The sequence below is a fragment of the Ursus maritimus genome, unplaced genomic scaffold (assembly GCF_017311325.1).
Source record: "Ursus maritimus isolate PB19 unplaced genomic scaffold, ASM1731132v1 scaffold_14, whole genome shotgun sequence".
NCBI classification, from domain to species: domain Eukaryota; kingdom Metazoa; phylum Chordata; class Mammalia; order Carnivora; family Ursidae; genus Ursus; species Ursus maritimus.
The window spans coordinates 61632124-61655008 of record NW_024423786.1 but is presented as its reverse complement, the minus strand read 5'-3'; the positions used below and the strand labels follow the sequence as shown (position 1 = coordinate 61655008).

The window sequence follows — 22885 nt, the reverse complement described above, 5'->3', positions numbered from 1 at the left end:
TTCAGCAGGTTCTGTAATGCCGTGATTTTAGGATGCAAGTATCACCCCGTGTGTGAGAAAGGCACCTGCTCCCCCACCCAAACTGTTTTCTCCTATAAGCAGATCCATCTGCCCCGTCTCACTCAGGGCCGCCTTGTGACCAAAGGGACAGAGCTCTGCATGGTCCTCTACGCCAGCCCCACATGCCGACCGACCACACCCCCTAGAGACACTATAACAGGCACCTGCAAAAACCGGAAGCTTTTAACCGGCTGCCCCCTCCACCTCTACCTTGGTGCTCGGCCCCTACAGATGCACCAGTTTGTCTTCTGTCTTGGTAGAATGCTACCACGTGGCCAGGAAGATACATCTAAAATTACCCTAAATTGGCCAACCGGCATAGCTCCCTGGAGACAGAATGACACGGAGGTCAATGCCACTCGCAGACTCCGAGGCCAGGAGACCTTGCCTGGGATACCTTATGAACCTCCCTGTGACTCAGTCTCTCCTGGGTAACGTGGGGGCTAATAACAGTGCCCACCTCTTCTGAGGGGAACGGATAATTAACGGGTAATAATTGAGAAAAGTACCCAGCACAGAGGAAGCATTCCATAAATGTCGTCTCCTTCCCCTTCTTCACTGAGCCAGAATCTATTTATCTTTAATCATGTGTCTGGTGCAACCTCTTCTGGGGGTCATACTTCTCTGATGGTCACGTACTGAAACAGCTGATCCCGGACAGTCTAACATCCCGTTTTGTACCGCCTTTGAAAACCAGGATTTCCGTCCATTAACAGACTCTGTTCTTGCAAGTGGCATGGGCTGCCTATGTGGTCAGCGATCCCAGCTCCTGCCAGCAGTGCCTCCCCCCATGGACCCACAGGTCCCTCTCTCCTACAGCAGGAGTACTGAAGGCCCAGGAAACCCATCCTTCGCCAGTGACCCCCAAAGGAGAAAGAGGATGCAGGCTGTGTGGCCAGACCTTTTCTACATAACGGGAGGGAACATGGCCCCTGCTGACTGTCTGGAAAGCACAGAGGCCGTCTGCCGTCCCCATGTCCTAGCTGAGGTACTCTTGCGTGGAAATGACATGAGAAGGTGCTCGAAGACACCCCCTGGCCTCTAAATTCCGCCAGTGACCAAGGGGATAGGAGGGCAAGCATGCCCCCATCGCTGCTTATGCCCCAGGACCCTGTCCTCATGGCTCCTGCTCTCCACACAGCCCACCCCAAGCAACCCAGATTCATGTCTCTCCTGGACCCTTGACCTTATGCACGTAACTTTTTTTTTTTCAATTGTGGTAAAATACACCTAAAATTTACCATTTTTACCCATTTTCAATGGGGCAATTGAGTGACATTAAGCACGTTCACAATAGGACCCATCCCCACTGTCAAGTTCCAGAACCTTCCTGCCACCCCAAAAGGAAAGCCCATATCCATCAAACATCACTCGCCATTTCTCCCGCCTCCCAGTCTCTGGCAACCACTGATCTACTTCTGGCGTCTGGATTTGCTCATTCTGGGCATTTCATATAAATGGAATCATACACTATGCGGGCGTTTATCTCTGGCTTCTCTCACTCTGCAAACGGTCTTCAAGGTTCATCCTAGTTCACGTGTATCACTACCTCATTCCTTTTTATGACTGAATACTCGTCCCCCGTATGGACGTGCCCCACTGGGTTTACCCATTCGAGCAGCGATGGACATCTGGGCTGTCTCCACCTTTCGGCTATCATGAAGTCGAGCACTTGACCTTAAACCGACTTCCAGTTTTCAACTCTCCGCTAGGTTCAGGGTCCCACAGCAGCTGCTGGGAAGGCTGTGACAAGGACCCCCAGCAGCCCCCTCAGCTGCACCCCACCCCCGCCCCGGGCAGTGCCCCCTGTTCCCTCCCAAGGTCCTCTCAAGAGGCCTCCAGCAAGCTGACCCTCCCCACCTGCCCTCATGCCCATAACTCCCGCCGTAATCCCACCTTCCCCGTGAGCAAGTGCGCAGGCGGGAGACCTCAGCTCGGCTCAATTCACCTCCTCCAATGCCCCACGCGGGCGCTTTCCCGTCTCACTTCCTCCCCGGAAGACGGACGAGTGCAGGACAGTGAGCTATGTTGACGGAGAGACCGCATTCACATAGCTTTTACTACAGTCTGTTGCTATGTTCTATTTCATGATGAGTTATTGTTTGTCTCTTACTGTGCCTGATTTATACGTTAAACTCGGCCGCAGGTATGCCTGTGCGAGAAAAAACAGAGTATGAACAGGGCTCCCTATTATCTGTTGCTTCAAGCATCCACGGGCGTCTTGGAATGTATCCCCGTGGATACAGGCTGGGGGGAGGGGGCACACAACTGTCTCAGGAAACCAGATCAGGCAGAAGTCAGTCCCCGGGCTCCCGATTTAACCAGTGCTCTTCCCTCCCCACTGTCCCGCCCCGACCAGTACTGAATTCAGGTGTTATCAGTTGGTTTTCCATACTCACCCAACCTATGCCTTATCTTGCAACACGAAAGCCGAAAATGAGAAAGAGCCAAGCTAATCCAGGTTGCAGGTGTATATGAACCCGATTCTTTTCCACAAAAAAATGGAAGGGCTACCAGAGGGCCCACGTGTAAGGTCACCCCCGAGCCCAGCACCCACACCTGGGAGCCCCTGAGGGTAGAGCCCTTCCTACAGCTGCGGCGCTCCTTGGAGTTCTCTCCAGGCCCCCCTCCGGAGCAGATGGCAGGAGGCACCTCGAAGGGCCGCAGCTGGGGGGAGACAGGCCACTGGCGGAGTGTTTACACCAGGGAAAGTGGCAAATATTCCAAACCAGGCCTGGGGCAGTCAGTTGTCAACCAGTTCCCCAGGCGTCTCTGCCTGCCGAGAGCTCTGTAAGGGACGGCAGACAAGTCTATTGCCAGAGGCAGGAAGAGAGCCAGCAGGCATTCCAGAAGGGAAAGCCAGCTCAGCAGGAGGGGAAGGGCATTCCTACCAGGAGAAGCAGGGCAGGGAGGGCCCCAGTGGTCCCAGCCCTTCATTCTTCCAGGGAAGCCGACAGACATCCATGCGCTGTCCAAGGCCTCACAGCCAGCGGAGAATGAGTCCCAGATCGCCTGGCTCCAAACCACACTCCTTCCCTCCTTCCACTGAACCAAACAAACGTGCAGATAACAACCATCTCGGGGCTCATGGAGGGCAAGGGAAGGCAGGTGGCCTTCTTTTAGGCCCCGGGGGGTGGAGGCCTCTGTGACCATAAGTAGGTGGGTTTGGAGTGGGTGGTCCCCGATCCCCTTCCTACCCGGTTTCCTCCAGGGCCCCCACCCCCAACCCCGGGGGCCCGAGACCTCACACGGGCATGGCGTTCCTCACCTCCCTGCCCTAAGAGAGGGTCCCAGTCAGCTCAGTGAGCAGGTGGACAGCGCTCCCTGAGTGAGCCGGCCCTTCGACGGGATGGGTTCAGGCCGAGGTTATGTCTGTCAGCTTTTGGGACAAATTCTCGGTTTATTAACTCTTCTCCATTACACAGGCAAAAGTAAACAAGCTTTTCTCAGGCAGCCTGGTACAGAGACCTTCCCCATTCAAACACTATATATAAACCCAATTTTCTTCCATGAAAAATGGAAGGGCTGAAAGGCTACCAGATGGGCCGTGTGTAAGGTCACCCCCGAGCCCAGCACCCACACCTGGGAGCCCCTGAGGGTGCAGCCCTTCTACAGCTGCTGGGGTCCTCGGAGCGAGAATCGACAGGCTCAGAAGTATGAGCTCCCAGGCCTGCTTCCCAGGGGGCCCCTGGCCTGCCCACAATGTGCCGGCCAGCTGAGACAGGCGAGCCGGGCTTTGCATGGTGCTGGCCGGCTCCAGAGTCTGGCACTCCGGGCCTGGGGGTGGCCTCAGCTCTCTGGAGGGCACCCCAGAGACTTCCGGGCACCTGGAGAGCCCCGGAGAAGGTCAGAAAGGTTCAGGCCACAAGCTACGGGCACCAGGACAAGCATCACACCTGCCTGCTTCACCCCTCCATGAAGAAAGCGCTTTGTCAGGGCCTTTATGGGATGCCTGCTTCATTGAAGTCGTGATTTGAAAGGTGCAGGAGGAAGCAAGAGAAGTCACAGGAAATCAAAAGAACGGCTATGAAAAACTTTTCCGAGCCCAATGCTACCAGTGTTTCTATGTAGTTGCTCAGGAGACTTCCACCTGCCCAGGCGAGATGGTTGCACGTTTTCAAGCCAGGCTGCAAGGACCAGAAACAGGGAGGCGACAGACAGGCTGGGACCCGCCTTGCCCTTGGACCAGCTGGCACACCAGTCCGAGGAGGAGCTTGCCTGGGACCCATGTCACAAGGAGGAAACAAGCACCAAAACTCTGCCAAAGGGAAGTGTCTTCCAGCTTCCAAACTGTTCCCCCCACCCCCCACCGCCCCAGAGCTGGGCTAATTGGGAGGTTCCTTTGAATTATGTTTTTACAGAAAGAGCTCCCTCATCCCGCCTCCCAGGTACTCAATGATGCCACTTCTCTACGATGCCTTCCCATCGCTGTTTCCCCAGGAAGGGTCCCCCCGCAGCTCCACCAAAGGGGACTGAAGACTGCCCAACAACCCAAGACCAGGATCTCTGTGGTTTTCCATGGTGTGGCCTCAGACACTCCCTGCAATGCTCCTGTGTCCTGTCCTGGTTGAGGGCCATTGACCTGACAGCAGGCCTGGCCTGCTCTCCACCAGGCAGGCGCCCCCTCTAGCCAGGCCACGAGCTCTCTTTGCGCCCAAAGCCCAGGCTGCATAACCCCTCCTGGACCAAGCGTCTGGGGACGCCCGGGGACCCTTGCTCCCAGCAATATTTCTAAATGCAAAATAAAAACACCCAAGAGTACAAAGGAAACGAATAATCCTGAAATATACCTATCCAAATATTTTCCAAAAAACCCAGCTTTACGATACAGTTACATAATATACGTGCTTCTTTATTAATGGTTATAAATCAGGGTCTAGCAGTGGGGCCAGTAACTTCCGTCATTATGAAGCCACAGCGAACATACCCGGTATTTCCTGATCTCTGCCCCGACTCGAACGCGGTGTGCAATTTGCTGTGACTTCTGCGGGCTGCCCACCCTGCTGGGGGTTTGTGGCCCACGGAGAGAGCGCTCAATTTCGGGCAGAAGTGAGGCGCAGTGAGGGTGTGATGCTGTCCCTATCCGGGTTCCAGGCCCCCTGAATCCTGTTCGTGGACCCCTGGGCTCAGGATGCCTTTTCCAACCCCATCCCCATCCCCACCTTCTCTGCAGCCCCAGCTCCGGCGGTGCTGGGCACACGGACACTTTGCGAGCCAGGCTGGACGAGCAGGAGGAAGGCAGCTCTGAGGGTCTCAGGCCTGCAGGTGCCAGGAAGCTCCCCCTTTCATTCTTGGAGAGGGCCTCACCGGAAAAATGCCCTGTGGCTCCACACTTCTCAATCCAGCCCCGGGGGCGGGGGGGGGGCACCACGCACACCCAGCAGCGCCCCGATGGGGGTTCTGAGGAGTCTAGCAGCTCTGACCCCCCCACCCCTGCCGTCCCCAGGGCAAAGCAGGACACGCCTACCTTCTGGCTCCTCCACGCTGCTGGCGGCTGTGGTCGGTGGTGCCGCCGGGATCTCTGTGCAGTTCGGGATGGAAGGAAGAGAAAACGAGGTAAGAAGACGTTATTTTTGACCTTAGAAGAAGGTGAGCAGAGCAGAGAGTCCCCCCTGGGCCCTCCTCCCTTCCCCACTCCTCAGCCCCAGAGGACGAGGGTCAGGGAGCTGCAGGAAGCCGGCACGGTCCCAGAACGTGGCCTTGCTCTCCTCTGGATACTGTCCCTCCACCTGGCAGGGACAAGAGTGGAGAAAAGGCAGGGTGGGCCCACAGCACGGAGGGCTGACCTTGCCCCCTGCACTGGGCTGGGCCCCTGCGGCAGCAGATGGGGTTTCCCCAGCCCCCCACGTAGGATGTGACTGCTCCCCTCGGACCTCCCCCGCTGGCGGGGGGGGGGGGGCTTCTGTGGCAGGGTGGCATGACAGGGGGCTGGGAGGTGCCTCGCACATGCAGAGAGGGGTCTGCACCCCTGGCTCAGGTTCCCACGGGCTCACACTTTTCTCGGTGGCCAGAGGCTGACTAAGGGAGATCCAAGGGCCTGAGAGAAGCAGGTGCTTTCCTGGGGTCGTGCCCTTTCTACCTCGAATGCCAATTCTTTCCTACTAGCTCCTGACTCCTCCCTGTGCTCAGAGAAGGCGGGGAAGTTCCGCCAGTCTCTGGGAAAGACGCCGAGGCATCGACCAAAAGTCCCCAAGGGGAGGGCCTCGCCTCCTCCGGTGAGGGACCACATGAACAGGGGGGCCACAGAGGTCTCCACGAATCACGCAGACTCTGGCCACTATCTGACTGTTCAGGGTAAGACCTCCTTCAACCCCCAGACAGGATCAGCTGGGACCTGTGGCTTGGTGGGTCAAGACGCAACACTCGCTCGGGCCTGGGGGCATGCCTGAGACCCAGCCCTCCATTCGGGGGTCCGCTCTTGCCCTCAGTGGGATTTTATCAGCACCGAGCCCCAGGTGGCCTGTCACCGTAAGCAGCAGACCACAGACCAGGCCCTCTCTTAGCTGTCGGGAGCTCCGTGGTCCTGATGGCTCAGGTATGTGCAGCACCAGGCCTGGGCCTCGCGCGAGCTGCGGGAGGTGCCCAGAGGGCCCGGCTCCCAGAGCTGTGACCCGACAGGCAGGAGCCCCCTCCCTGGAAACACGGTCTCGGCGCCTGTAGGTGGCGGCCGCAGCAAGAGCTCCCAGCAACCCCAGTGTGGAGAGCCAGTCTTCAGTGCTGGCGGGAATGCCTGGCCTCTGCCAGGGCAGGTCGCAGAGCGAGAATTCCCGCTTCCCAAGGTTTCTGTCCCTGACTGCGGATCATCAGCTCCGTTTCAAGGTCCTTCCTCCTGGGGCTTTGAAGTGGCGGTCCCAGCCACTTCTGAGCTCGTTTGTTTTTCTGATGTTTTCACAACCCCCGGTGGCAGCGCTGGGTTTCCTCCCAGCTTTCTAAAAATACTCGGCAGCTTTTTGGATAGACGGAAGAGAAGGGTTTCTGCAAGCTGTGAGACTCTGACGAGTAGAGGTGGTCGTGAAAACCGTGTCAAGGTGTTCTGCGATGCATGGATACGGAGCTCAATTTCCTGGGGCCGGGATTTGGGTTATCCGCTGCGACTGGACCGCTGTGACCAGCCTGGGCCAGCGGACTCTCCTAGAAAGAGCCAGCGGGTCAATATGTCCGGCTCCGCACGTCATACATACGGTCCCTGCTGTGGCTACCCAGCTGCAGAGCTCAAAGCAGCCAGAGACAGCAGGTATGCAACGGGCATGGCCGTGTCCCCTAACACTTTATGGACACTCACTTTTCATTTCAAGCATTCCACGTGTCATAAAATATTCGTCTTCTGACTTTGGTTTCAATCATTAAAGAATTATTAAAAGAAAACACTGAGCCCCACAAAAACAGGTGGTAGGTCAAATCCCCGGGCCAGCTAACTAACCCCGGCTCCTCAGAAGCAGACCTCTTCCGTCGGGCCTGCCTACCTAGCTGGGATCCGCTCTTTTTTCTGCTCTCCCTTCTGGGTTAGGTCAGCCTTGCACACGGTATCAAGAAGGCCAAGGGCCAGGGGCCGGCTCCCAGCCAGGCTTGACTTCCGACCAAGGCTGAGTCTCCATTCGTAACACCTGGTACGATCCTAGCAGTTATAAAATATTAAGTCCCTTCCGAGCCGCGGCCCCTGGGTGGCCCCCGCCGTCTTGCTCGCCCCCTCCTCTCATTCCAGCAACTATGGGGTTAACAGCTGGTCCAAGGGGCCCCCAGGACTCTAAGGGGAGCCATCATGCCGTGGGGGGGCCACGCATTCGAGCCTGTAGCGTCAGCTCCTGACCCCTGGAATAAGCCACCCCAGGTCTGGGGGCCAAGGCAGACTATGGGACTAGGCCCTGGGTGGAGGAAAGGGGCTTGCTTCCCCCTGGGAGCCGGAGACTCAGTCTTTATCGGGACAGAGAAGAGCAGGCTGCCTCTGCTGAGCTCCCAGCTGCTTCTGCAAGGACCCTCCCAGGCTGAGCCCAGGCTCAACCCGCTGGACGTCAGCGGGGTTCAGAGAGGGCTTCTGACCCCACGGCCCAGCCAGAGCCAGGAGGGGGAGGCGGAGGGCGCCTGGCACGTACTTATGCAGGGGGCGATGGGAGAGCGGCTCTGCTGGTAGCCCTTGGCACAGCGGTTGCAGGTGATGCCGGTCACGCCGTCCTTGCAGGGACACTGGCCCGTGGTCTGATTGCAGGTCTTGCCGGCCGCGCCCACGGGGTGGCAATCGCAGGCTGTGGAGGACACACGACAGGAGGCTCAGAGGGAGGCGGGGGTGGCCGGCCCCTCCCTTGCGATCCCGCCCCGCCTCGGGGCGCCCCATGGACCCCATACCCGGGAGGAGGGGGGAAGCACGGGGGTGAGGGGGGGCAGGCCCAGTCAAACACACACACACACACACACACACACACACATTCTAGAAGCTCTGATCACCGGCCACCTGCCTCCCTGGAAATGGGAATGGAAATCAAAATGGACCACCATGACAGGCCGTTTTGGCAGCCAGGAAGTAGAGCAGGGAGCCCCTCCAAAGCCCAGAGGGGAAGGCCGGCACTCGAGGATGTTTTCGGGAGGGCAAAGCCCACAGGCCGATCACAAGCGGAGGGGTCTGAACCCCCACAGGGTAAGTCTGCATCTCCCCGCTCCTCTGCCCCAGGCCTCCTTCCCTACCGTCCAGGTGGGAGGCGTGGGGTTTGGGACCCGATACAGCCTTGGGGTTTCCCAGGTCAGACGGGCTGGCCAGAGAGGTGAGACTCGCCAGGCTGCCGCGCCCACCCTGATGGGCAGCCAGGAGGTCCGAGGGGCCACCCGGGGCCGCAGTGGTCACCTAGTTCAACCCCATGATTAGATGTGCAGAGACCAGCGAGGGGAAGGACCCTCCAAGGGCCTCGCAGAAACGGAGCGGCCATGCTGGGAGCTAGAGGTCCTGACTCCGAGGTCAGGGGCTGCTGTACCCCAGAGCAGACCCTACACCACTTCCCCCGGTTTGGAACAGGCTAGAGAGCTGGGGTGGCCCACCCTGGTGTGTGCTGCATCCCAGGGTCCCTCCCTGTGTTCCAAGGACGTGATCCCAGTGATGGAGTGGCCGGAGGACATCATGGGGGGCAACCCCACTGCTACGGACTGAACGCTTGTATCTCCCCAGATTCACACCGAAGCCCTAAACCCCAGTGTGATGGGGCCAGGAGGTAGGCCTTCAGGTGGTGGTCAGGTTGAGATGACGTCATGGAGCTGGGCCCCCTTCTAAGAAGAGGAAGGGAGGGACTTCTCTGCACAAGCACGCAGCAAGAAGCCGCCCCTGCTCCAGGAAGCCGGCCTTCCCCAGACACGGACCTGGGGTGCGCTGACCTTGCACTTCTCAGCCTCCGGAACCGTGAGAAACACACCGCTTGTTTAAACCACCCCGTCTGTGGTGTGCTGTTACAGCAGCCCGAGCGACCAAGGCACCCACCAAGCCCGGGCTGCTCGGGCAAGAGGAGCTGTGCCCACAGACGGGGCACCCGAGTTCCCAGCCCAATCCTGCTTCCTGGAATCCAGGGGTGGGCTCAGGGTGCGGGGGGCGGGGGGGCAGGCAGGATGAAGGGGGCAGACATGCAGCCTCTCCCTGCACTGCCCACCCCCTTCCCCAGGGAAGCCTGGGTGTGGGGCGAGGAGGCGGGGGGGGGAGGGGGGCATCTACAGGAAGCTGCTAAGTGTTTCTGCTCCAAATGGGAAAAAAACACCCAAGAAAAGAAGTGTGAGGAGAGTGTCCAGCCAGCACTGTTCGACGAGGCACGAGCCTGCCAATGAGAACGCGGCCCCCCCACCCCCCCAAGCCGGCCCGGGGCCCAGAGTGGCCGACGAGAAGTCGGAAGCGGGAGGCAGAAAGGAGAGGAATGTGAGGAATTGTTGTCAAAGTTGTGTCTGGACATGTGGGAGCTTCTGGAAGCTCTCTGGGTGGGGGACCTGGCCCTGGGTGCCCCCTGGTCAGGTTAGAGGAGGGCAGGGGACACAGGCCGGGGATGGAAGGAATGGGGGTGCCACACAGGCAGCCCGGGACGGAGTGAGGGGCTGTCAGCGGGTTTCTCCTGTCGCAGGATCCACGGGAGGACAATGGCGCTGTCCCTGTCTCGTCCCTGTAAACAGCAGTAAATCCTTCTGTTAGGAACTTGTCTTCTTCAATTTCCCCTAAATTCAAGTTCATCCCCCGATGGTCTGGTCTTTCGTTTTCTCTTCTTCTGTGGTGAGAAAAGACTCAGGCTGGGGACGATGCTGTGAGGAGGGGATGTCTGGAGAAGCCCTCTGACCGTTCCCTGTGCCCTGAAATCCCGCTCCTGCGGTGGGAAGGCGCATTGGGCCCAGGCAGCATCTTTAAGACACGGCCACGTGAAAGCAAAGGGCCATAGCACAGGACCCCACTGTCCCAAGCCTGGTGGGGGCCACGGGGTGCCGGGTGGATACGCACTCCCAAGGCTCATGCCAGCTGACCTCCCGTGACCTGCTTTGCAAGCCTGCTGGTAATGCTAAGATTCGTGCCAAGACCTCCTCTCCTCCATGCTGACGGAACACAGCTGTGTGCCAGTAACTTCTGGATCCCAGTGCTTGGCTGGGAGGAGGTCACCAAAGGTTGCTCAGGCCCTGAAGGGTCAGAGCCAAGTCACCCAGAGGCCCAGGTCGCCTTTCCCAAAGCAGGAGCCGTCCGGAGCAGAATCTCGGGGGGCTGCCGTGGGCGGACGGCACAGTCCTCACCCATGGCCCCTTGCAGCTAGTGACCTGTCCGCTGCCTGGGCTGTTGAGCTGCTGGGTTCGGGGGGGGGGGCCAGGTGACAGCTGACGTCGGCTGAAGGCGAGGGCCATCCTCAGCGATGGTGGGAAGCTGGCTTGTCCTCCGGGCCCATCCTTTGATTAAAGAACGGGGTGCTTCGCTGCTTGGTTTCCAATCTTTCTCCCCAGATTTTGCAGAGACTGTGAGCCCTTGGCCCTTTCGCCTGGTCTGACAGAGGCAGCAAGCAGGCTGGCTGTGCTTCCGTGAAAAATCACTGTTCCGGGAAAAGAAGCCATCGGGGTGCCAAAGGGGGTGGGGGCCTCAGAAGGCTGCTCAGGTCACCTCCAGGGCAGTGGGACCATGAGCAGAGGCGAGCATGTCTCCAGCACAGCGCCACCGCCCGGATACCTGTGAACACCTGAGCACGTCCAACGCTCTCACACACCGTCCCCTCGGCTCCTCCCACCAGTCTATGGAATCCGCACGGCCACAGAGGACGAGACTGCAGGCTGCCCAGAAGAACCCTAGGGGAAGGGAGGCGGTAAGGGCCTGATCTCTCAGGGCATCATGGAGACCCTCACCCACTCCGGACAGCCCCCTCTCACTTCCTGGTCTACAAGGAGAAATCCTAGCTTACCTGGCTTGGCGGGCTTTCTGTTACCTGGGGGCCAATTGTAATCCTAACACTTGCATTGCATCATTCTCGATCCCAAGCAACAGAGCCCCAAAGCAAGGACCATCCCTCCAAAACCCACACATAAGGAAAGCCCAAGTTACATCCTCTATGCAAAGAAGGGTGAGAGCTCCAAGGTGTGGGGACAAGTGACAGGTGACCATGCTGCACAGTGGGTTCCCCTGCAGCCTGGGACAAGACAAGCAGCTGGCAAGGTCCAAGGAAGGAAGTCTGAGCCCACCAGTTACAAAGGAGGCCCCGGGTCCCGACCCTTAGGGAGAGAAAGCCAAAGGGATCCCGCTGTATTCGCTCACCCCAGAAACAGACCGAGACACACACACAGATTTCTATAAACTTAAGTTCACACGGACATGCTTAGACCCACACAGATACAAACACACGTAGATCGCACAGGCTCACCTGGGACCACAGCGGGCAGGGCAACAGAAGGGCGGGGCTGAGCAGGGGTGTGGGGGGATGTGGAAGGGAAGGGAGTGGAGGAGGTCTTCCCCGGGCAAGGAGTCTGGTGAGGGGACGAGGAGACAGCCTCCCTCATCCTTCCGAGAACAGGGTCTGGGGCAGAGCGCCTCCTGCCACTGGAAAGCCATCTGGCGACTCCCGTTTCCCTGGAAGTCAGCCACTTTTTCGGAGGTCAATCCCTTCCGTGGCAGGTCACCCTGTGTGCACGGGGCAGGCAGCACCTGGTCATGGGAACCGATCTCCCCGAGGGCTTCTCCATAGAGGAAGGTGAGGCCAGACGGAAGCCCAGGGCCCTGAGAAGGCAGCACAATTAGGTTTCTCACGCCCGCGGCGGGCTGGAGTGCCTCCCGGCGTGGAGGGGAGCCCAGGCAGCCTCTGCTCTAGGCCATGAGTCAGGGACAGCCAGCTCAGGGCACACAGACGGGTTTCTAGAGGCGTCAGCACACCCAGGTCCAGGCCCGTCCTGCCAGGACTGCTGTGTGACTCTGGGTTGGTGCCTTGCTCTCTCTGGACCACAGGTGGCTCTTCCACCTTAACGGTCCCATGCTTGGTGACTATGGCTCCAGGGCCCCAGGCAGCATCCCCGTCCCCGGAACTGCTAGAGGTCACCGCAGTTCCGGCCCAGAGGACACACTCCCTGGTGCACCAGGCCTTCCGTCCACACCCAGAGCCCTGGCAAAGCGGACCCAAAAGGCAGACAGTCCTGATCCCAGGCTGCTTGTCCCCAGCACTGCCTCTCCCAGCTCCTTCTGACGCCCTCTGTCCTGGGTCCCTGAAGGCCCACAGTCTCCAATAGGAGAGGATGCGCGTCCGAGGCCAGCCTCCTCCACCACAACTCACATGATGGCATTTGGAAACCCATTCTGGGCTCCCATCAGGAGATCTGGCTACTCTTCCTGCAGACTGGCTCCAGGGGCCCTCGGGGGCAGGCAGGACCCTCCAGGGGACATGCTTGCGGAGGAGTGGGGAGGTGGCTTGGTACCCAGACGCCGTGGAGCTGCTCAGGCGGAGGGGGAAGTTGGAACGACCACAGCACCGACCCTACTTCAGAGGTCATCACGGCTCACACACCCACACATTCTGCACTAAGCCTTGACTCAGCATCGGCTTCCCCAGGCCCATCGCTGGCCTTGTGAGAAGGCAGACCATCAGCTTGGGGTTCCTGATCACGCTGTCAGGGAGTGTGGCTGCTCCCAAGAGCCGACCAGGAGGCCACCTGGGGCTCCAAGGCCTGCCGTTCACGCCCAAGAGCCATGTCTGCCCGTGGTGCTGGGCCAGCACGAGACATTCTTCTCTGCTTTGCTGAGACTGCTCGGTGTGCCTGGATGCCAGCCACAGTGACAGTGAAGACAGGCAGGACCCTCCATGTGGGCCAGGCTGAGCTCCAGCTGCAGTGGGAGGTCAGGTAGGGAGGAGGGAGGAGGGAGGGAGAAGAGGGAGGAGGAAAGAGAAAGAGTAGGAAAGAGGAGGAAGGGGAGGAGGGGGAGGAGAGGAGGGAGGAAGAGTGAGAGGAAGAGGAGGGGGAGAGATGAGGAGCGGGAGGAGGAGGGAGGAGGCGGTGGAGAGAGGAGGAAGGAGGAAGAGGGAAGAAGGGAGGACCATCAGGAGGGGGAGGAGGACTGGAGCATGCTCAGTGCAGGTGAGAGTAGTGCACGAAGACAGAGAGGGTCAGCATCTTCACAGAAAATCAGGTTCAGATCCGAAGGGTTGTCTCTTGTATGTGTGTCGGGCCTCTTGGGGGAAGCCCGGTGGGAACCCCCTCACCCAGAGGTGACACCGGGGAGAAAAAATGTCAGGCCCTAAGGGGTGTCCAGGAACCTGCTTTTTCTCCACTGCCCAAAACGGGGTGAAGAGGACTGGCCACCAAGAAGAAAAACATGGAAGCTGGTCAAGACCCCTGGGGTGTTCCAGAACGCAGGGGACCTGATGCAAGGTGGCAGACCAGTTGGGGTTCAGGGAAGCCAGGCAAGAGCAGGAGCGAATGCTGACCCAAGGGGCACTGGTCGCCCACTGAGCTCAGAGCTGGGACTAACGGGAGATGAGGTCCAAAGACATGGTGTCAGAGAGCCTGATGGAAGCAGCTTCTCACCACCACCACCACCACCACCATCATCGTCGTCATCGTCATCATTTCATTTGCACGGAGCAACATCACTTTATTTACCGTACAGTTCTATGGGTTTTATCACATACACAGATACCTATAACCACCACCCCAATCAGGATATAGAACATTCCAACTCTCCCCAGAAGTTCCTCGTGCTCCTCTGTGGTCAGCAACCCCACCCCAACTCCTGGTGACCATGGAGGTACCATATGGAGTCTTCGGGACTGGTCTCCTTTACTCAGCCAAATGCATCTGAGACATGTCTGGGCTGCTGTGTCAATCAATCGTTTGTTCATTTTCATTGCCCAGTAGTGCTCCACGGGACACAGACTGCAAGGTTTTATGGCAGATCTATGTTTAATTTTATAAGAAACTGCAAAACTGTTTTCCAGAGTGGCTGTGCCATTTTGAATTCCCACCAACAGTGTATGAGAGTTCCAGTTAATACACATCCACGCCGAAGCTTGGAATTGTCGGTACTTTGTGTTTTCGACGTTCTAATAGGTGTGCAATGGTATCTCATGGTTTTAATCTGTATTTCTCTAATGACTAATGATGGTTCATAGTTACACTGTCATCTGTGCATCTTTGGTAAGTACCTGTTCAAATATGTCACCCATTTCTAACTGAGTGGTCTGTTTTCTTATTGTTGAGTTTTGAGAGTTCTTTACATATTGTGAATCACATCCTTTGTCGGGTATGTGATGTGCAAACATTTTCTCCCATCTGTGGCACATCTCATAGAAGGAGCATCTTAAAAAGTAGGCCACATGCATCACTTCAAGTCTCTCCTCTCCTGGCTCCCCCCCCCCATGGCTTCTACAACTGTTGGAATGGGGTGTTCTTCCTGTCCACGCTTTCAGGAGCTGCCCCGCCTCGACCTCAGCTCCCTTTCCTACTTCCAGACCCTGGTACTGTGCTTCCCTTAGATTCCTCAAGGCTGCTTGCTCCTCACATCACAGGTCTCACCTCAAATGTTCTGTCCTCATAGAGGCCATCCCTGGCCACCTTGCAGAGTGGCTCCCCACCGCGCCACGTCACACTCTCCTGCCGCCCTGTGTATTTCCTCCACGTGACTCACCACAACCTATATAATCTTCTACTTACCTTTTCTCTTTTGTTTACCATCAACCTCTCTCCAGAAAGCTAGCTCCAAGGGAATGTGTCAGCCTTGGTCCCCACTGTCACCACCCCCCTCCTGCATGCAGCAGGTGCTCAATAAACACTTGCTCATTCAGTGCACAAACTCGGGCCAAATCCCCTCCCTGGAGGGAAGAAGTGGGGCAGCAGGAAAGATAATCCCCTCACATCCTAGATCATCAGCAACTTCCATGCGGAACACTCCCCACTCCTAAATTCTGCACGCTCATGAGGGAGCGAGGATAATTTACGTCCGTAGATGACGCACAAACCGCATCTCAGCTGTCTGTCTGTCCACCTCCCCCACAACTACGCTTTCCTTTCTCCCAGCAGTGGCTAACAAGGCACAAAAGAATAAATGTTTCAAGTTCCACTACCTCGCCGCTCCCCTGCCACCTTTGGATCGAGGTGCAGACAGCAGGAAGTGGAAGGGGAGGGGAGCCCCGTAATCCCAAGCTGGGTTATTTGACCCTCCGTGATCTAGTTAACCATAGCCTTCCTGCACCTGATTTACAGCCCAGGCGGAAGGCACGGGTCTTACAGATGGTTCCCAGAGAGAGACTGAGACGGGGAGAGACAGCGTCTGTGTGTGTGTGTGTGTGTGTGTGTGTGTGTGTGCGCGCGCGCGCGCATACAGGCTCCGGGCAGGTGGGCGGGGGCTGGACAGCAGCACAATGGGGAGGCACCGAGCACCTGGGTCCCATGTAGCAGGGCAGTGGGGGCCAGTGCATCCCGCTCCCCGCACCAGGCCGGTCAGGAGCCCCTCAGAGGCTGCCGGGCCTTTCTTGGTGGCACCTTTAGATGTACTTTTGCACGCACACAGCCCATCCCCACCTCTCTGCTCAGTGCTTCCACAAGCAGCTGCCAGGCACTCATCTCTGCTGTTCAACTCGCATGCTATTTTTGCCCCCAAAGCACATCAATCCTTTATGGAGAGTGTGCAACAGCATTAGGGCAAACACCGGGGCTGAGCCCTTCCAGTGAGAGGGGCTGGGTCCCCCATGCACCACCGCTCACTGAAGGAACTAAGGCAACCAGACAGTCTCTGCTCTGCTCTGCTCTCTGCCAACGGGAATGACACACAGAGCTGAGCCTGAAAGACCCCGTTTTAGGAGCGGGGCACGTGTGTGGGTCAGGGGAGCGGGGACTCTCCTGACTTGTAAAGACCCCGAACAACGTCGCCTACACCTAATTTCCTGGCTCTGCCAGTTCTTCCAAGCTCCAGGGTCACAAACTTCACCGACATAAGACATTGTCCCGTTGTTATCGGGGACCCGTAAAATTCTGAAGATTTAAAAAGAGCACGCAGGACGTGGAATGTGGAAGCTGGCCGGGACTCAGAGACCATAAATTTGAACACGATTTCACAGATGAGGATACTGAGGTCTAGGGAGGTCACATGACTTCCCTGATGCTGCATGGGCTTTGAACCTGGAGCCAAATCCGGAGATTGGGATTTCTGACCCCCCCGGTCCCCGGTCCCCGGTCCCCCGGGGAACAGGGTAAGGATGCGCCAACAGAGGCCACAGTTGGAGTTGGCTCTTCCGTGGGGGAATTTCCTCTCCTTCTGATTTTTCCCTCTCCCCGTGAGTGCTGGGCCGTATCGGCCCCCTGACAGAGCCCACTCCTGGTGTGCGGGCTCTGCCCTCTAAGCTGGGAGCTGCTGCGGCCACTGAGCGCCTTCCTTCCTAAGACGACCACACTTCTCCCTGCACTTCCAACGTGATCACAGACCGGAAATAAATGTCACGCGGGACCCACAGAACAAAGGGCACTCCTGAGGCTTGTAGGCTTTTGTAGGCTGCCTGGATATCACCGTAGAGTCAGGAAGGAGTGTGGGGTCCCAGGTTCCTAGCTGTGGTGTGACTACACCCTCAAATGAGAGGGAGACAAACCACGAGAGACTCTTAACTCTAGGAAACAAACTGAGGGTTGCTGGAGGGGAAGGGAAGGGGGGCGGGGAGATGGGGTAACTGGGCGATGGGCATTAAGGAGGGCACGTGATGAGATGAGCACTGGGTTGTTGTGTTGTTTTTTTTTTAAGGTCCGGGGGAGCAGCAGAGGGAGAGGGAGAGGGAGAAGCAGGCTCCCCACTGAGCAGGGAGCCCAATGCAGGACTCAATCCCAGGACCCTGGGATCATGACCTGAGCCGAAGGCAGACGCCTAACCGACTGAGCCACTCACTGAGCACTGGGTTTTATACACAACTGATGAATTACTGAACTCTACATCTGAAACGAAAGATGTACTATATGTTGGCTAATCGAATTTAAATTAAAAAATAACATTGGAATTAAAAGGAACTTTGAAAATAAAAAAAAATAATAAACCTTCAAATGGTCCAATCTAGCTTGCACGCATGCACGCGTGCACACACGCACACACACACACACGCACACACACAATGTAACCGTGATAACCATCCAATTCCCTGCCGTCCTCCGGACACTAGAACATCACGATGCACCAGCTAAGCTCCCAGCCTTGCCCGGCCAAATTCAATTTTTAAAAAAGCTTCAACAATCCCGTCTCACCCAGTTCTCATCAAGAGAGCCTTAAAAAAACATTTAAATTCATTGATAATAAATCCCCCGCCCCCCCGCCACCGTGAGCATCGCCCTTCTCATCATCAGCACGGCTCCCAGGCCTCACTCCTTACTCCCCAGTGCTTGGGTCTCATCTGGACTCATTCATTAAAACGGAATCTCTGGGGGCATCAGATTTTCAAATCTCCGGGCGATTCCAAGTGCAACCAAGGGCAAGAACAAGTTAGAGAGAAATATACCGAGGATGCCCTTTAGTGAAGGTCGAGAATCAAGCGTGAGAAAGACATGGGGAGCCGCACATGGTGGTCAGGGGGCCAGAGGGGCGTGGCCCGAGGTGCCCACTTCCTCCCCGAGCTCTGGCAGAACTGCCGGAAGAAACAGAGGGTGGCTGGGAGCCTCAGGCGTGCACTGGCCAAGACGGCGAGGACCAGTGCGTGCCTGGGCCCCACGACCACCTGTGTCTTCCGAGGACCCGGACACCTTCTTGGCCGCCTGCATTTTGGCCGCGCTGACCGTGGCCTTGAAGGGGGGGTGGTGCGCAGGGCAACCGGTGAAAGAAAAGGGCTGCTCAGGGAGATGGGACCCAGGCCCTCTGTGCGGGGGGTGCCGGATGCAGTGGTTAATTTCTTCACTCTCATCACGATTCGGTTCACGGGAGACTCCCGGAATGTCTTTATCCATCACAGATGGTTTGGGAAGATGATAAATTAATATCGTTCAAATAGAGACACGCCTGGAATGGTCAAATGGCAGGGTCTTCTTTGCCCGCTCCAAAGAGAAAAAGCCCCCGAGTCTATAAAGAAGACAAATGGTAAACAAAACCGCCTATCTTTTGACAGATTCCAGGACGAGTATCGTTCACAAACCATTCTGCAGAGAAAAGGGAGAGATTCATCTCATCTGACTTTGTATAGGACACAGCCCGCGCCATAATGAGGCCTTCCCAGGGCTGTGAAATTGCGCTGAATAGCCACGGACTGCAGCCGCCTGTGTCCCTGGGCATGTTTATCACGGCCCTTTGTATGCACCAACCCGGCCAGCCCCAGTTTGGTTCTAAACCAGGGGAGGGGAGAAAGAACCCAACGAATTTGTTGCTATGAAACTTCCCCAATGGGGGGACTGCATAATAACGTTTGGAATCTGATGTCCTTGCTCCAAGCTGCTCTTGTCTGGGTCCACCCCTGCTCTAAATTGAGCAAGGTCGGGAGCCCAGCCAATCGCCAGCAGAGGCCTGGGTGGCCTCAGCCCCCTGCCTGGGGCTCCTCCCAGGCCCTGGGAAGTCAAGGGTAAAGAGGGCCCCAGTGGCCATTCCCAAGCACCCTCGGGTCAACTGCCAACTTGAGTCAAGCCTCTGCCAGTTGTCCCAGTTCCCCAGTGAAATGCCCCTGAAACAGAGCAAATAAGTACATAACCAGAGGGTACAATGGGGCTCCCCGAGGTCAACCCGAGGAGGCTGCGGCCTGGGGTGGGTGCACGCCTACGGGGCTGCAGAGGCCTCTCTGTGCAACCCATCAGAGATCAAAATGCTGGGGCCGACTGCTTCCCTTAAACTGACACACCCTGGGAAGCCAAGACAGCGGACAGACAGATAGATGGACTCCGTGGGGCTGGGGTGGGGCCAGAGAGACTGCCATCTGAAGACCTCAGAGGTACACTGCCCTCTCTGCCGGCCTCTGACCTCCTGCAGCTGGTCCCCTCCCGCCCCCCAAGATCTCAGGGTCTCCAGCTGATGGCAAATGTTCCCATGAGTAAACAGAGGATTCAGTTCCCACTCGCCCAGAGGGGTTGACACCAGAAAAAAAGAGAGCAAAGGGGGAAGATCGAGAACGTTCCGCACTGAAGAAACCCTAGGACCTTTCAGCTCACGTTCCTCTTGCTCACCAATCAGAGAACAGATCGTTCAGGTAGTGTCTTTCCCCGCCAATCAGGAAGCAGGACCCGCCTGGTAGTGTCTTTCCCCGCCAACCAGGAAGCAGGACCCGCCAGGTAGTGTCTCTCCTCATCAATCAGGAAGCAGGACCCTCCGGCAGTCTTTCCCCGCCAATCAGGAAGCAGGATCCGCAGGCAGTATCTCTCCTCACCAATCAGGAAGCAGGACCCTCCGGCAGTGTCTTTCCTCACCAATCAGGTGGCAGGATCCTTGTAGCATCGTCTTTCCCCGCCAGGCAGGAGGTACCAAGTCCCGCCCCCACCTGCCACGTTCCCCACGCAGGCGTCCTTCCGCGCAGAACCTGTCCTCACGTTTCTCTCTTCGTCGGGCTCTTCTCTCACGGTCCCACCGAGGCTGGGGGCAGCTGCTGTCCAAGGCTCCGAGGGAAGACAGAGCCACCAAGGGCAGCCACAGCGTTTGAAATAAGAAGACAGGACCACACCCTCGTCTGCCCGCGCCTGTCCCGCCTGGCAGAGCCCCAGAGGATAACCTGCAGGTTCCTAGGACCCGGTGGCTTCGGGACATCTCACCCTGAGCCAGGAGAGGCCACAGGGGGCTCTTGCACCTCCCTGCAGCAACAGAGGAGAGGGAGGGGAGGCAAATGGCAAGATGACCAAGGCCTGCTCCCTCCTGCCTCTCCAGGGGACATGCCTTTCCTGCCCTGACGGCGCACGACCGCTGCCCTTCCATGCCCAGCTGAGACCCCCTCAACCATGGGCACAGGGCTGCCCACCTGAGTGGCCCCTGCTGATTAAAATTCCTTTGCCAAATCCCCAAGATCTATGTGCAACCCGTTGTTTACAAGACCTCGGCTTTGATTTCTTCTGTAAAGGGAAGACAACAGGCGAAGTAGGGGCTGGATACCTTCCAAGTACGGTCTCTGAAAACCCAAAGCCCTCTTTCTCCCTGGCCATGCTCCTGCTCATGCCTTCCTGCCACCAGAGGCGTTTCTGGGACCCTTCGCTCAGGCCACCTTCTCAGTCGGTCCCTGGTCCAAGTCTCCTGGAGGAGACTCACCTTAATTCACTGGTTTTGAATGTGGAAATAGCCGGGCTACTTTTAGGGGTAAACTTCTCTTGATAACCACCAGAGGCAGCCTTAAGTCCACAGATCTGGGAGGACAGCTCCCTTGTGTCTGGGGAGGCACCAGAATCATCCCTGTTCCTGGGGAACCGAAGGGATTCTTCTGGGAGGAGACAGGCTGGGAACCTGTTCCGTTTTGGAGAAAAGCATTCTCCACCAGCAGGGCCGGCTTCATGGTCCCGATGCTCAGAAGGGCACATGCTTGCTGTCGTTTAAAAATTCTTAGCAATTCCCGAACGAGAAGCCTCATGTTTTCACTTTGCGCCGAGGCCCACGAGTCACGTAGGTGGTCATAGGCACGAGTGCCCGACATCTGGCAGATGTCCTGATAAGAAGATACTCTGGCTTCATCCAAAGGCTAGGTGGTGGCCACAGACGGGTTTCTGGAATGCAGCTCCTCATCTGAGCCTGAGCCTGACAAGGCTTGGGTCTTGCCCGTGTCAGGGTCTACACAGGTCCGTGTCAGCATCCCGATCATGCTGGATGGTGGCCCCAAGAGCCCTTGGAGAGAAATCTCTTCTTGGGAACCCATGCTCTCGGCAAGCCCTGGATCTAGGCCTCAAGTTTTGGGCCTCGACAGCCCCGGTTCCTAGAATTCCCAAAAGCAAATGTGGGGTGAGGGGCCCCCCACATCTCCCCCCACAACGGCCCAAAGTTCCCTGGCATTTCAACAGCTCCTCTCAGTCATCTGACCATTGCTTCATTTTTGTGAGGGGGAGAAAACACAACAGCAGAAAGTGAAAACATTCCCGCTCGCTCCGGTGAACTAAAAGAGTCTCCGGTCTCCCTTTAATTTTTTTGTCCTCAGAGGGAAAGCTGTTTGCAGGTGGATTAAATGTTCCTTCTGAGACCCTGCCCCCGAAGCCGCTGACCTCCCTGCGACTGTGACCCTGTGTGTCTGTGTGAGTGCGGGGGGAGGGGGGGACACGGGGAGGGAGGGGATGGGGCGGGGGGGGGCACACACACATCCAAAGAAATACGTCTTCGTGGTTTGGGTAAAAGAGGGCCCTTTGTGCCGCCGGTAAGCCCTGCGAACATGACCCCCGCCCTGTGGTATGCGGCACACCTGTGCAGGCGAGCAGCCGGGCGGGGGCGGGGACCCTGCACCGTCGCAGGGATCACACCTTCTCCTTTCTTCTCCTTGGGGCCATGTCTCCATCGCCCCTTTGTTTCGGCTTACACCCCCAAATACCAGGGAGGCTGTGCGTGCATGTGTGCGTGCGCGCCCGCCAGCGACAACAACACGGTCCCGGTCAAGGCCGGTTTGCGGCAGGACAAGGAAAAGGCAAAGCAGGAGGACAGAAGAGAGGACAGGAGGACCGGGTTCCCGAGGCCCCGCCCCTGCCTACCTTTGCAGGCCTTGCGGTGGGTGATGGGCTTGCCCATGTCGCGGTAGTAGCCCTCCTTGCAGTAGTGGCAGTGGCGGCCGGCCGTGTTGTGGCGGCAGTTGAGACAGACGCCCCCGCTCTTGCGCCCCGACAGCTTGTACAGCTCCATGTTGAAGCGGCAGCGCCGGGCGTGCAGGTTACAGTTACAGGCTGCGGGGAGGCAGGGAGAGGTGTCAGGGCGGGGGCAAGGGAGGGACTGGCCCCAGCCTCCCCCCAGGGCCGCGGCTGGGCCGCCGTCCTTCCCCGGGAGCTTCTCCTCGGCTCCCCTGTTTGCACCTACCAGCCACCCAGCAATCCCTGAGCCCCAGCCAAGGGCCCTGCTTCCCTCTCATATGGAGACCGTTCATGCCCACCCACCACGCTGCCAGCCCCCCCATCTCACACACACACACACCCCTTCAAGTTGGGAGGGGGGCTGGCATCCTCCTTGTGCCCCAATCCTGATTGCAAGGGGCCAGTGGCGTCCCTCCCCCCATTCAGATGCGGAGACCTTACCCCAGCAGCTGAGAACAGGACTGTGTTTGGGGACCTGGCCTTTACAGAGCTGATTACATCAAAATGAGGCTCTGAGGGTGGGCCCTCCCCCAATCCGACTGGAGTCCTTATAAGAACAGGCAGTTTGCACACAGGGACGTGCACACACACAGAGGAGAGGTGATCTGCAAGCCGAGCAGAGAGGTCCCGGGAGAAGCCAACCCTGCTGACACCTTGGCCTTGGCCTTCCAGC

The 22885-nt window shown here is 57.8% G+C and overlaps 1 protein-coding gene across 1 annotated transcript in view; it reads right to left on the bottom strand.

Moving 5' to 3' along the window:
• Positions 1 to 22885, bottom strand: part of NTN1 (netrin 1) — a 162449-nt gene that overhangs the window by 39655 nt on the left and 99909 nt on the right. The window contains exons 3-4 of the mRNA XM_040630022.1: positions 8151 to 8300; positions 5528 to 5581 (exon numbers count right to left, since the gene is read on the bottom strand). Of these exons, the coding sequence (XP_040485956.1) occupies positions 5528 to 5581; positions 8151 to 8300 (204 nt within the window). The remainder of the gene's footprint in view (positions 1 to 5527; positions 5582 to 8150; positions 8301 to 22885) is intronic.